The sequence below is a fragment of the Lissotriton vulgaris genome, chromosome 5 (assembly GCF_964263255.1).
Source record: "Lissotriton vulgaris chromosome 5, aLisVul1.2, whole genome shotgun sequence".
NCBI classification, from domain to species: Eukaryota; Metazoa; Chordata; class Amphibia; order Caudata; family Salamandridae; genus Lissotriton; species Lissotriton vulgaris.
The window spans coordinates 969,648,955-969,664,572 of NC_141693.1; the positions used below are offsets into that span (position 1 = coordinate 969,648,955).

At 40.3% G+C, this 15,618-nt stretch overlaps 1 protein-coding gene across 2 annotated transcripts in view; it reads right to left on the minus strand.

Annotated features, from left to right (window-relative positions):
• PTPRE (protein tyrosine phosphatase receptor type E) overlaps positions 1 to 15,618 on the minus strand; it is a 934,466-nt gene that overhangs the window by 170,858 nt on the left and 747,990 nt on the right. For both annotated transcript variants that reach the window (XM_086922566.1, XM_086922567.1), the window contains one exon: positions 3,900 to 4,060. In XM_086922566.1, coding sequence (XP_086778692.1) covers positions 3,900 to 4,060 — 161 coding nt within the window. The remainder of the gene's footprint in view (positions 1 to 3,899; positions 4,061 to 15,618) is intronic.

The window sequence follows — 15,618 nt, forward strand, 5'->3', positions numbered from 1 at the left end:
TGGCCGCTATGCACCCCTGATCTAGGATTGTTTTCAATTCCTCAGTTACTACCAGCAGAGCTGACTCCATACTATGCTGGGGTCGGAATATCATTTGTGTATTATGAAGCCTTTGATTGTCTTCTAGATATTTGTAGAGCATCTGATTAACACTTTTTTTCGGCAATTTTGCCTAGCAGTGGTAACAGTGAAATGGGTCGGTAATTTCCCGGTTCTGCAGGATCCAAATGTGTTTTTTTTAGTAATGGCCGAATTATCGCATGTTTCCATGATTTTGGTATCATGCCTTGAGGCAGGTAAAGTGATACAAAGGCTGCTGTGGCTATTTTCTTCAGGCTGCCAGCCTGTAACAAGATGTCTGGCGAAATTGGATCTTGGGGAGAGCCAAACTTGATCTTCTGTAGGGTAGAGACGAAATCATCTATTGCGCGTGTTGATCCCTCGGGACGGGCATTCTGTCTCACACCACATTTCAAACATTAGCATTGCAAAAGTGTTTCTAGCATGTTATTCTGAATACCCAGCATTACTGGATCAGTGCATTTCGTGCGCACCTTGGCCAAACGGAATGGGCATTCCGGTAACCGCGTGTTCTGACACGGGGGGTTGCTTCTGAGGTACCGGTAGTGCCGCACTCAAGTTCACCAGCTACCTGATGTAGCCAGTAGCCGGCTTGCTGTGTACACCTGGATGGCCACCACTGTGAGGCCACTCCCATGAAATAAGCAAAGCAAGTCTCATATCTCATGCGCCTTGTGCACGGTTTTTTGTACTCTGAGGAGGCACACAATGCCGTCTCTGATTTAGGTTTCATGTGTGTCTGATGTTTTTCTGTCTCCTTTTCATTCCTAGGTCACATCAGGAGTGGTTAAACTATTTAGTTGTAGCCTAACTGTAGTATTTCACAGTTCTAACCCACCCTGATCTCACAGAGGGGTCCATCCCCTCCACTCACTTGCACTTTCACATAACAACTTGTTTTTGGTCCTGATGAAGCACCACGGATCCTTGTGACCATCCAGAGGTGAAACATGTCGGCCTTTTAGTTACCGGGGCACAATAATGCCTATTGGAGTAACGCACGACCGTCAGGTTTTTTAGTATGACAAGGGTACTGTCACAATAAATATTCCCTTAGCCGCCAGTTTAATCCTTCACATACACGTTCACCCTTCACATAGGACTCACTCCTCATACCCACACTCATCTGATGGCTGTTCTCAAAAGATCTCCACCAAAGTGACCCTTCGGGGACCCCTAGCGCATTGCGTCACTGGCCCCACGAGGAGCAAACACCCTATGATGAAGCATGACAGCCTTCGGGGTGTGTGAGGGCAACAAGACACAAGACCTGCACTTGCCTCTGAAAAGTGGGTTCTAGACCTAGGATCACCCACTTGATCATTCTCTCCTCTTTTCCTTTCGGTGAGTGGGTGACTCCTTTGCACCTGTACCTACGGAACAGTGACTCCCTTTTTGGTTTGACTACTTGATTTAGGAGCACAGGCACTAGACCATAACTAGCTCCCCATCCCCCTCTTCCTTTTTTGTTGATACAGTACTAGTATAGGGCTCAAGCTTCCTATCACTAGAAAAATCCTTTGTAGGAGCTGGTCTTTATTTGTGTAACAATTCTATAACATATTTTAATTTACTGCATGACATATGGTACTCTGCCCTGTGTGTATGTTGCTGTAGTCCTGTCACTATTAAGGACCAGAATTTTTTGTTATTGCCCATTTTTATAGCTGTCTGAAGGGCTAACCAATTATCTGACCATCTTTTAATTTTTTTAGATTAATACTTTTTTGGATTCATGTTTTGATGCTCTTATATCTTCTGCTGCTGAGTTCATCTTCATATGTGTGTGTAATTTTTTTCTGTATTGTCTTTTTTCATTTTGCATCAAACTGCCCATGTCACTATATTTAAGGACCCCTTTATTTGGGGAATTAACAGCAGTCAATAAAAAATTCCAAATATTATCCCATAAGGAATTCAAGACAACCCATCAGCTTTCTTTTTGCATAGCAAATACTACCATAACTTTCATTGCCTCCTACAGTAAGTAAACAAGCATTTGCAATTCAATAGGTCATGCATTTGCGAGAGTTTAAGCTATTGGCATTGTAAATGAAAATGCCTTTTATTTATCTGTTTTGATAATTAACACATAAATAAAAGGCATTGTAATTTACAATGCCAATAGCTGAAACTCATGTAAATGCAAGACTTCTTTTATTTCAAAGAAGCAGCCAACATTGTTCCGGGCTGCTTGGAAAGTGAAAGCGAACATGGCACACTGAATGTGGCAGGCAAGCATGTCATGCCTGCAGTAGGAGAAACTCATTAAAGAAAACAATGCTTACAGACTAAATAAGACATGCCAATGTACAACAGAGGTAAAAGGGCCAGTCCTCATGGGAGGTTACAAAGGAAGACAAGGTGGTACTATGAAGGGACTAAAAAGCCTATTAACGAATTAGAAGCTAGCATTTACAAAGGAGAATGACACAAGCCAATGAAAAATATGGGTGGAGCTTCAACTCCATACTCTAATACAGCATGCCTCGCAGAGCAGCTTATGCGCTGCCCAAGCTCGACGAAATAAGAAAGCTGTGTAGGATAGGAAATTCCTCTCTGAAAGGCAAGGCACAACTCATGAGGTAAGGAGTAGTATGAGAAAGAATGACAAGGAGGAAATAATTGCTGGTCCTCAACAGCAATGAAATAAATAGTATATCAGTGGTAAATACAAACTTTCACCACGAATCACAGCTTTTTGAAGGACACCATGGTGAAAATTTAGAACTGCATGCAAATTCTGAAAATAGGCAGTCACCACACACATTGCCTGTTGTCGCATTGCTTAATTTTGTTTTGAAACAAATAACTATAATGCAGTAATGCTATATTTTTGTGTTAAAACTAATGTAGTAGTTATAAGCAAAAAGTAATACTCTTTCATTTATTTGCTTGGAACGCTACATCTGGGGGAAATACACAACAGTAAATTTAATCCAGTCACAGCGTATTTCCGCCTAATTTAGGATGAAGCAAACACAAAAGTATTCTTTCTTTGAAAGTGAAAACAGTAATTATGCCCTGGAAAGTCTCTCACCATACCTTCCCTCCCTCACTGGGGAACTCCTAGGGCTGTATCATATATATTTCAGACAAACCTCTGTCACAGTTTTGAGCTGTTGTCTTAGATAGTTGATGAGCTGAAACAATCATATATTACCACTTTAGACAGTGGCAAGTGACTGCTTGTCACTACAATTGTAAAGGAAATAACTCATTTTTGCTGAATTTGTTTACATCGCTAAACAAATTGCTGAGCACAAGAGAAAACAACTTAATAACGCAACACAGAGCACTAAAACAAAAATATACCCGGGCACAACAGGACAGCCAAAAAAGAATGCTGCACAACAACCACAGTATAACACAAAAACACAATGTAATACTACAGCAAAACAAAAAACAGCACACAACACATCACGACTTCCTCTACAAAGGAAATATGCAAACTTATGTTTCTTACAGTTTACCACCCCTACAACTCGTCTGTAGTACAAGACTGGTCGAAGGTTTTTACACCAAGAACAGACATACCACAAAGACATGTAATTGTGTATGTAAAAATATTTTACGATATAGTCCGTAACGTGGCACAATGGCACTTATTTCCCAGGCATAGGCAAGTTTCCACTTGGTCGACATGTGTTTAGGCAGAGACAAATTTATCCTGAAGTGTGAAAGATAACCCACTGCACCGCCTCTCTAGGGTCAACACGGGTTAGTGCGTGGCCCTGACCTCAGAATGATTGACAATGCCATTGTCTCGATTTGTAATAAGTGATTACTAGGAGGAAGTGGAACAAGAGAGAACATACCTACAGTGAATAATGATGGGTCCAGCGTGGGCAGGATTTGTTGTTTTGACTTTTTTAAGGAACTTCAGCATACCAATTGGTGTGAAAGGCACACCGAAATCAGGCCAGCTGGTGAAGTGGAGTTGTGTTACCAGTCTCGGTGCTTTGCAGCCATCATGGACCTGTTTCGAACATTAAAAAAAACAATAATCAGTTTCACTGCCATCTATTTTACCTTGACACATTGTACAGTGGCTGTTGATGACCTATAGACTGAAATTGCCTCACAATTGGATTTTTTTCTTTATTTTTAGAGCGTGAACCCAGTTACATAGAAAGTGGAGCACATTAAAATTAAGAAAGTAAGAACGAACGAAAGGCACAAAGGTAGGGTAACGTAGTAAACAAGCAAGACAGTTAATCAACAAGGTATAGTGTGAAGAAATGATATTTAGATCCCTTTTGAAAGTGATCTGAAATCACGTTCCATATCTGGGAGCTAGGCAGGAGGAGGTTTGTTTTGATGTTTTGCATCTTCTGGCTTTAGGGATTTACAAAATTAGACGGTTTCTGTTTACAGTATTCCTGTTATTGTCTCATTTGATTTGTTATTTGCAACGAACTTTCCATTCATTATGGAACGTCTGATACCTCACTAGCCACTAGTTGCAAATCATGCCTCCCAATTAATTTAGAACTAAGATCTTCTATTGCTTCAAAAGACAAATAAATATGCATTTTCAGATACACATAATCCCGAAATCATTACGTTGTTTATCCTTGTAGTAGAAAAACACACATTTCATTACCCCCCAGACAATTAAGTGGCCTTGCCACACTCACACACAATTACAATGACCAACTCATTATTAAATGAAGACTACACTCCAGCTGTTATTATTTTAACTGGAAGATTTGGTGTCGGAAGACAGTACTTGATCACATCATCAACTTTTTTGGGAAACTGGAACATTTCACAGCATATTAATTGAAAATAGCCAAGAAAACAAGTAACTTCCGGGTCAAATTGGAACCTAGGGGTTAGCGGGACCATGGCGGATGCACTCGTCTTCAAGAGCGCTTTATTTCTTCACAATCTATCCAACAGCCGGGACGGAATTACAACCGGCGGGGAGGAGCGCATTATATCTTTTCGTTGGCAGAAGCCCTGAAGGAGTCGTGGGGTACTTCCCCAGACGAAACACATGTTGGCTGGGAAACAGTGCGGATTAAAGAAGAACAACAGAATAAAAAATGGATCACACCATGTCAGAGCATGAAGACCGTAGAAAATAATCAAAACTTAAATTAAATATAATTATTTCCATATGATGTACTAAACCGCAGTCAAGCTGAGCACCATTTACTCAGAAAGGTCTTCTAGATACACCAGCAGGTTTTTCACACATCACCTGAGAATGCCCAGTAATGCAATCTGTGGGAGGAGGTTACTCACAGGGTTGGAGACTGCATGGGAAGCACGCGACTACCTAAAATCAAGCAGTGATTGCTAGGAATAATCCCAAAAAATGGATAGGAAATTTTACACATTGGGAACAATATTGTACAAGAAAAGGATTCCCATATTTTGGTTCAGCCCAAGAACACCTCTTATTGATACAGATACAGATACTGGATATAATGGAATGGTCTGTGCAGAGGAAACCCAAATAAAGAAAGTATGAAGGGATGATAAATTTGTTGAAGACCTAATGGAATGGTCTGCGATAATCCGCCCACCATCTGATCCATCAAGAACTAGGCCTCCGTGAGCAAGGATGGGAAATGGCATCTTGATCATGGACAGGTGAAAGGAATACTAGTGAACCATGTTATAAATCAAACCCGCTGAGCCAGATATTAGAAGGGCTCTCTAAAAAAGTGGATGCATGATTAAGTAAAGTCACAAGAAATAGGGCAACCCAATAGTCCCCAAGGAACTGGGTAACGTTAGTCAAATAGAAAAAGGCTCCTTGAGGAATTATTTCACAGTCATCAATTAGTTTCTGTAATGTCTTATATAAGTACATTAATTCGAGAAAGGAACATAAGAAACGTGTTATCTCAAGACAATTTTATGTATTATTTGTTGAATCAGTGAACAATTGTTTCCAAAATTAGAGAAAAATACAAATGCTAGGCAACAAAACAATACCACAATATTCAGTATATTTACAAAGTGGCGTACTATACCGTTGATACAATATGTATTAAATAAATATATACATAGAGTGCTCCTATGACATCAATTAACTAATCCATCAACTTTTCATACAAATCCTCTCTTTGATGAATATAAACCAAACGATATACAGGCGTCGACGTTTCGGTCTTTAACGGATAATTTTCACCAAGACCATCCTCAGGACTATGTGTTGCACAAGATATCCATAAAAATATATACAATATATATACAAATTCAGTACATAGGATCCATTTCCTTATGTCCAATATACTTGATTGTCTGCTTACATTAAACTACCGTCACCACACCCAGTGTGACCAAATGAAAAACTATACATGATTAACTATACAACTATCTACACCATATCAAGCCCATCTGGGTATAAAGTACTCACTGTAGTGGTCTAATCCACTTCAGTTCTTTGTCACTCTCAGTTCTTTATCAATCACGACTTCAAACCAAAATCCATAAAATCCTCCTATTCGAAGACAGAGTTAAGTCCAGTCACTACAAGCGCTTCCATAAATGGAAGACATATTCAATAGTTATCAGGGGCATGGCTTACCTCTACACCTATTCCCTGAAGGTAATGGTGTAAACGGGCTTGGCTCCGAAATTCGGCAATGACACATACCACATAACTGCAAAGAAGGAAAGAATGGAGATGAACTCCGGGTATGTTTTACGCGGGTCAAAAAGTCTCAAAAGTGACCCCCAGCGACATTTAAACTTGGACGCCTGATGAAAATTAAACTTGGGCGCCTGATGGAAATCATCGGACTTACTCGTATGTTCAGCTGACAGCGGGAAGGAACTCCTCGTCTATCTTGCGCGGCGATTGCTAAAGCCGCGGGTTACACCACGAAGGATAAACTTCCTCTAAAATGTGCGCATGCGCACAGGGAAGCCGGCAGGGGAAATACGTGGCAGCCATAACGGAGTGGAGTGGTGTACCTATTGACGTGATGTGCCAGCCTAGTAAGACCTTTAAAAATACTTCTAAAAGGCGGATAGAATCCAGGATAAAAGGAATACTTTATAATATATGGACAGGTGATAATGCTCAAAAACACTCCCATAATATACTGAGTAGCGGGGTGTATCTCCTAAAGGGACCAGTCAAAGAATACTCACACTAATACATCTCAACTAAGTATTATACCTCAGTCACCAAACAAGGTAATTACACTGAGCTCAGTCAAAGAATACCAAATGGAGTACAAACTCTCTGGCAAGGTATAGTAGAGTCTCTATTAGCAGGGGATACAAGAACCCTGCCTGTCACAATGTCACGAAATACATTACAAGGTTGCCAAATTGTGCCATTCCACACACTGGTTTAACCCATGTTCTACTGTCCTACCTGTCCATATCCATTTGTTTTCTTTTAATGTAAGCAGGCTATCTACATTGGTTCTTCTTTTTGAGCCTTTCACGACCTCAATTACAAACCATTTCATGTCCTTTGGACCACATGGGTAATGACCTACAATGGGTGCTAACCCCCATAAATTCGGTTCCTTGTATGTTTTTACCAGATGGTCGCGAAGGTTTCTCGCTCTTTTAAAAGCAAAGAAAGTTGAACCACATTTAAACATTCCTAAGTTTGCTTTTAAAAGAGCGAGAAACCTTCGCGACCATCTGGTAAAAACATACAAGGAACCCAATACCAATACCCTACCGAATTTATGGGGGTTAGCACCCATTGTAGGTCATTACCCATGTGATCAATGTACTGCATGTGACACCACCACAGTAATCAAATCATGTACATTGAATAATAAACAGATTGTTTTTAAACACCATTCAAATTGTCTGACAAGGAATGTCATCTACTGTATTCAATGCCCATGCGGTTTGATGTATATTGGGAAAACTACTCTAGAGGTGAAAAAAAGAATAGCCCAACATCAGTCACGCATTAGGTGCAAGGTTTTAACAGCGCCACTAGTAGAACACTTTATACAGCAGTCACATGGTCCAAAGGACATGAAATGGTTTGTAATTGAGGTCGGAAAGGCTCAAAAAGAAGAACCAATGTAGATCGCCTGCTTACATTAAAAGAAAACAAATGGATATGGACAGGTAGGACAGTAGAACATTGGTTAAACCAGTGTGTGGAATGGCACAATTTAGCAACCTTGTAATGTATTTCGTGACATTGTGACAGGCAGGGTTCTTGTATCCCCTGCTAATAGAGACTCTACTATACCTTGCCAGAGAGTTTGTACTCCATTTGGTATTCTTTGACTGAGCTCAGTGTAATTACCTTGTTTGGTGACGGAGGTATAGTACTTAGTTGAGATGTATTAGTGTGAGTATTCTTTGACTGGTCCCTTTAGGAGATACACCCCGCTACTCAGTATATTATGGGAGTGTTTTTGAGCATTATCACCTGTCCATATATTATAAAGTATTCCTTTTATCCTGGATTCTATCCGCCTTTTAGAAGTATTTTTAAAGGTCTTACTAGGCTGGCACATCACGTCAATAGGTACACCACTCCACTCCGTTATGGCTGCCACGTATTTCCCCTGCCGGCTTCCCTGTGCGCATGCGCACATTTTAGAGGAAGTTTATCCTTCGTGGTGTAACCCGCGGCTTTAGCAATCGCCGTGCAAGATAGACGAGGAGTTCCTTCCCGCTGTCAGCTGAACATACGAGTAAGTCCGATGATTTCCATCAGGCGTCCAAGTTTAATTTTCATCAGGCGTCCAAGTTTAAATGTCGCTGGGGGTCACTTTTGAGACTTTTTGTCCCGCGTAAAACATACCCGGAGTTCATCTCCATTCTTTCCTTCTTTGCAGTTATGTGGTATGTGCCATTGCCGAATTTCGGAGCCAAGCCCGTTTACACCATTACCTACAGGGAATAGGTGTAGAGGTAAGCCATGCCCCTGATAACTATTGAATATGTCTTCCATTTATGGAAGCGCTTGTAGTGACTGGACTTAACTCTGTCTTCGAATAGGAGGATTTTATGGATTTTGGTTTGAAGTCGTGATTGATAAAGAACTGAGAGTGACAAAGAACTGAAGTGGATTAGACCAGTACAGTGAGTACTTTATACCCAGATGGGCTTGATATGGTGTAGATAGTTGTATAGTTAATCATGTATAGTTTTTCATTTGGTCACACTGGGTGGGGTGACAGTAGTTTAATGTAAGCAGACAATCAAGTATATTGGACATAAGGAAATGGATCCTATGTACTGAATTTGTATATATTGTATATATTTTTATAGATATCTTGTGCAACACATAGTCCTGAGGATGGTCTTGGTGAAAATTATACGTTAAAGACCGAAACGTCGACGCCTGTATACCGTTTGGTTTATATTCATCAAAGAGAGGATTTGTATGAAAAGTTGATGGATTAGTTAATTGATGCCATAGGAGCACTCTATGTATATATTTATTTAATACATATTGTATCAACGGTATAGTACGGCACTTTGTAAATATACTGAATATTATGGTGTTGTTTTGTTGCCTAGCATTTGTATTTTTCTCTAATTTTGGAAACAATTGTTCACTGATTCAACAAATAATACATAAAATTGTCTTGAGATAACACGTTTCTTATGTTCCTTTCTCGAATTAATGTACTTATATAAGACATTACAGAAACTAATTGATGACTGTGAAATAATTCCTCAAGGAGCCTTTTTCTATTTGATTAAGTAAAGAGCAAGGTCTCTGTATAAAAAGGCATAATGCATGTTTGATTGACTGGATCTAGCAGTCTACAGATTAGCCTTACGAACACTTGTCAAATAATTAATCTGCTAAGAATATTGCACTGTTGACATCATATAAACGGACACGCATAATGAAGTATATGGAATGGATGATGGAGAAAATGAAAAAAAAGAACAAAATGTATGGGGGGTGCAGGATTTGCCTATTTGCCTAAGGTCTTGATGCGGTTACTCTAATGTTATTGTCTTTTTTTTGTCCATTTTGATACTGCACCTAATGTTGTATTGTAAGAAAAACATAGACAATGTCTCGTGCAAGATCAACTTTTTATTTGACAGGATCCTGGGCCATTGTTCTAGAGTCCTTGACTGATTAGCATTGTAGTTATTGTAGTCTAAAGATATGCTTATTGGGATGCTCAAATGCTGCAGTAGTTAAGTTATACCTTGCTTTGATTTGTCATATGCTGTATCTGGTGATCAGTTTGTAAGAGTAGGAGGGCTTCTTAGATTGTGGATTGTGGGCTGGACCATGTAATGCTTTTATCCCTTACCCATCTTTCTGTGTCACCATGGGTCAGTCTTCCAGGGCAGCATGATGGTGCTATAGGGTTTGATGGCCCAGTAGGAAATTGAATTACCTATCCTCTCCACATCTTCATAGTTGCCTTACCTCTTCCCCAATTTCAAAATGCTGGGCCACTGGAAAAGTGCAGCATTTCTACAACCCTAGCTCAAATCTGACAGGGGTCAGCTATAGGCTTTCGGCCTAGTTGAAGGTAATGATAATATTCTTTTTGAATACAGCCTAAGTGCCAAAAACAATACTCTTTACTGATGATAACAAAAACAATCAGGCTGATTAATAATACTAATAATCCTCAACATTATTTTGCAATGATAATACAGCAAGTGTAATAAGTACAGAATTCCGTCCCATGCATTGCATCAGTCAATCGTCACATGATTCATTCACACTAGCAGGTTATTAAGAGTTAGTGTAAGTGATTTTCTGGGGAAGAAGAGAAATAGTTAAGAGGATGCCTATGTACTTTTGAGTAATATGCCGTAGGCACTCTCTACATACACAAATGTGCTCATTTTGTATAAAATAATACTAAGTATCAGTGCTCATTTGTGAAATGTGTTTGTTGTTCTGGAAAAGTGAATTTATATCATTTTGTAAGTGCAGCACTGTTTCCTTATTTCACTTTTCTTGGTGAATGAGGTCCAGTGTGTTCTACTGCACCAATTCTTATGACTTTGTGCCTTTTTCAGATCTGAATGTACATTTGTATTTTTTTTTCACAAGTTCTTTACTCTCTAGTTCAATAATTTATTGAGGCATTTGGTAAAATATAGTTTAAGAGTTTGTTTCCTTTTCTCTCCATTTACTTATTATTCTAGGTTCTCTTCATGCATAGTTTACCCTGCCTAATATTTCATCTGCCTCAATTGACAGATAGTGCTGTCAATGGTGTTCGTTGGTTGTAGCACTGCAATTTCAGCTCAGCCTTCATCCTCATATGTTGCATTTCTGCCAACATTTATCACTGTCACTATATCCTTGCTACCTCACTACAGTACTGTTGTGTTCCTTACAGTTCAAGCTGCTCTCTTACTTGTTCTTGCCATCTTATATCTTTGGAAATACACCGTTTTATACCTTGGGTAATTTCACATTGCTATGTACACATCTTGTTCACACATTGCATAATCAGGAAGAGAAGGCTCAGAGGTTTGTCACACCAGTGCAAACAAATTCGCCTATGACCAAGTCACTAGTGATAAGGATTCCTCCTCATTTGTCATTTTTAAGGTGAATGTTTTTAAATGACTTCTTACTTCGTATACAAACACAATCCAAAAAACAAACCCCATCAGAAACCATGTAATAGAATCAATCAATCAATACATCTGTAGAGCACGCTACTCACCCCTGACGGTCTCAAGGCGCTGGGGGGGGGGAGGTCTGGGGGGGGGTGGTGCCTCTACTGCTCAAAGAGCCTGGTCTTGAGGTGTTTCCTGAAAGTGAGGTGGTCCTGGGTCATTCGTAGGTGGGCGGGGAGGGAGTTCCACGTCTTTGCCGCCAGGTAGGAGAATGATCTTCCCCCGGTGGTGTTCTGTGGATCCGTGGGACGGTGGCAAGGGCGAGGCTGGCGGAGCAGAGTTTGCGTGTTGGAGTGTAGAACGTGAGGCCGTTGTTGAGGTATTCGGGACCTATGTCATGGAGCGCTTTGTGTGCGTGGGTGAGGAGCCTGAACGTGATCCTTTTGTTTACGGGGAGCCAGTGCAGGTCTCTCAGGTGGGCTGATATGTGGCTGTGGTGGGGGATGTCAAGGATGAGTCGTGCGGATGCGTTCTGTATGCGTTGGGAGTCTTTTCTGAAGTTTGACTGTGGTTCCTGCGTATAGGACGTTTCTGTAGTCTAGTCGGCTGGTTACGAGGGCCGGGGTGACCGTCTTCTGGTTCCAGTAGGGATCCACCGGAAGATCTTACAGAGCATGCGCAGGGTGTTGAAGCATGAAGATGAGATAGCTTTGACTTGCTTGGTCATCGTGAGAGAGGAGTCCAGGATGAATCCCAGGTTGCATGCGTGGTCAGTGGGTGTCGGTGCGGTGCCCAGTTCTGTGGGTGACCAGGAGTCGTCCCAGGCGGATGGGGATGGTCCAAGGATGAGGACCTCCGTTTTGTCAGAGTTCAGTTTCAGACGGCTGAGTTTCATCCATTCCGCGACGTTTTCATTCCTTCCTGGAGGTTGAGTTTGGCGGTGGCTGGGTCTTTGGTGAGGGAGAGTATCAGCTGGGTGTCGGGTGAATGGTATGAGGCAGCTAGGAGATGGATTAAGGCATCTTAAAACCATCTCTTGTGTACTGATATGGTCCACCATGGACTCCTACTTGACCGCCTGAATATATACAGGGTGTACGGAACAGCCTGGAAGCTGCTCAAATCATTCCTGACTGATCTCAAGCAGTCAATGCATCTCAGAGACTTCACATCACCCTCCTTTCACTATACATGCTGGGTCCCATAGGGATCCTCGCGGAGTCCTACACTATTTAACCATTATGTTACACCACTTGCAGATCTGATCCATTCTTTTGGTTTTACCCTAACATGTTATGGAGACGACACACATATCTTCGTCTCACTTTCAAAGGAAAAACAAGATGTAGCTTCCAACTTTTGTGACTGCATGAGAGCAGTCAGCCTCTGATGTCATCCAATTGTCTTAATTTAAATTCCACCAAAACTGAGGTGCTACTCTTCAGAACTCAATCATCTTTCTTGTCTCTTAATTGGTGGCGATCTGAATTAGGTCCTCTGCCAGTGCCTGTAAATCAGTAAGAAATCTCTGAGTCAAAATTAACACAGATCTATCTTGTACAACTCAGGCAAACTCTGTCTCATCTGCTGCTTTTTCCACTTTAAAACTAATTAAGACAATTTTGTCTTTCATTCCTGTTGGTCTACAAAAATCTGTGGCAACATCTTTGATTTTGTCAAACTCGATTACTGTAACAGTTTTTATTTGAGTGCACACAAACATGTGCTCAACAAACTTCAGAGAGTTTGAAATGCTGCGGCTTGGGATCTTTTCAAGCTCCCTAAATACCACGTGGAATCCGCAGTTATTAAACAGCTTCACTGGCCCACAGTTAAGGCTAGAATCACATTTAAATCACTATAAATAGTTTATAAAGCCAATCATGGGCAGGGTCCTGCCTTCATGAGATCGGCTTTCTCCATGTATCTTCCATCAAGATCTTCACAATCAGCTTCATCCTAACTTATGTTGGTTTCTCGTTTCAGACAAGTGAATTTGTATTGAATGCATTCAAGGCCTGAAACACTCTCCCCCTTTCTATTAAATCTCAACCCAATTTGTTAGACTTCAGGAAGGGTCTCAAAGCATGGCTTTTTACTCTAAATGAATTCTCAACTACTGCAGTTTTTTTAGGTTGTTCACTCAGCTAGCGCCAAGACACCCAATTTGTATTCAAGTGCTGTATAAAATTATATAACATAACATAACATACATAACTGTTTAATTGGAAAAGGGATTCACTAACATTCCAGGTTACCTTTAGATACACCCTTATTTTGTAATGAAAACATTAGGCAATCTTCAGCTGTGCATTGATTATTATTGTTAGATTGCAACACAGTAAAGCTTAGATGCATTTAACATTTATTAAGTGAATCACCAGTTCATCTGCAGGAGGCTACAGTATTCACGAACAAGATGTACAATTCTATATAGTTGAGTTGGTATCTTGAAAGGTGGCAAGATGGAGTCTGTTTTTAAGACAGTTTTTTAATATGAAGCAATGCCTTTCAGACTATGCCGTCGCAAGAGGGGGTTTCAGAGCTCTCAGGAAGAGAATATACTTATTGGGGAAGTTAGAAGAATGTCAAAGACATGTTAAATAAGAGTCAACAACTGTGAATTGAAATGTTTTTACTACATTAGAGAGCTGTGAATTTCATCCCAAATCACTAGAATTCGTTGGAATTCTTGCTTCTCATGGAACATCTCTAATTGTACATCCTAGTTTTTAATCAGGCTACGAATCACCACCACTACACCCAGCCTGAATGAAGAACATTTCTCTGGAAAAAGATGCACTGAATATTGCAGTGGAGGGTGTCTTATCATAGGATGCTAAATGCTGATGAAAATAACTACTACCTATAAATCATGCTTGTGAGACTTGATAACATTCAAAGATCCCAGCAACTTACTTTATTTAAAAAAATATACATTTTTGAAAACCACTAGCCAGTATAACCCTTGCTAGACATACCTTTTAAGATTCAATTTACTATAAATATGCAAACACAAAATGAATATGGAATACATGATTACATCAAGAACTGGAGGCCAAAGTTAAACCAGAACTATTTAGTTTTAGAAAGAATGGATTGCATGCTTGAAAATATAAAATTGCGGAAGAAAATGCAAATACAATTTGCCTGCTGAAGAACCTTGGCATTAAATATTGTCCTGGTAAACAGATTCTTTGATTGCTGAGCATCCCACAATATGGGAGACTGTGAATGTAAAAAAAACATGGAAGAACATGTTAGCGTGTGAACAATGTGTGCCCAGTCAAAACTGTCTGCAGAGAGGTCTAGTGGTTTATTATAGAGTTTATTTAACCCATTTCAACCTGGAACATATACAGGTTATCATTAGTTAGTCATTCCTGATTAACTAAGTTGTTTAACTAGTATGGCAATCCTTGTGGCAGTTATTTTTAATTGTCACATTTTGTTGCACTTATGTAGCTACTTTCTTCTTGTTAGATTTATTTTAAAATGACATTTACATACTCCATGAAAAGTCATCTGTCGTCATAAGTGATTAAGGACCTGTAATGACCGGATTCTCAGACCAAGAATCACCCACTCACCTAGATACAACCAACCCGGCCAAAACGTAACACCATCCCTTCCCGGACCCTATTTACAACAGTTCCTGAGTACTTACCCGGGAATGGGGAATTCGCAATATACAAGCTTATACCATCAAAACACTGCTAGATCTAAGGGATTACTAAGAATAGTCACTAATAACTACGGAATTCCATGTCTCATCCTATGATCTCACCTTATAGCCTAGCCCCGCGACAATCTGGCCCGGACTATTCTACCCTCCTTCTCATAGTGGAAAGCAGCTCACTCTACCACACCAAGCACAATTGGTGTTCTCATTAACGCCCTATCTTGAGCGATCCCACTACACACCATCCCCAATTGGTGTTCTCACTAATGCCCTATCTTGAGCAATCTCATTACACACCAATCCCAATTGGTGTTCTCATTAACGCCCTATCTTGAGCGATCTCA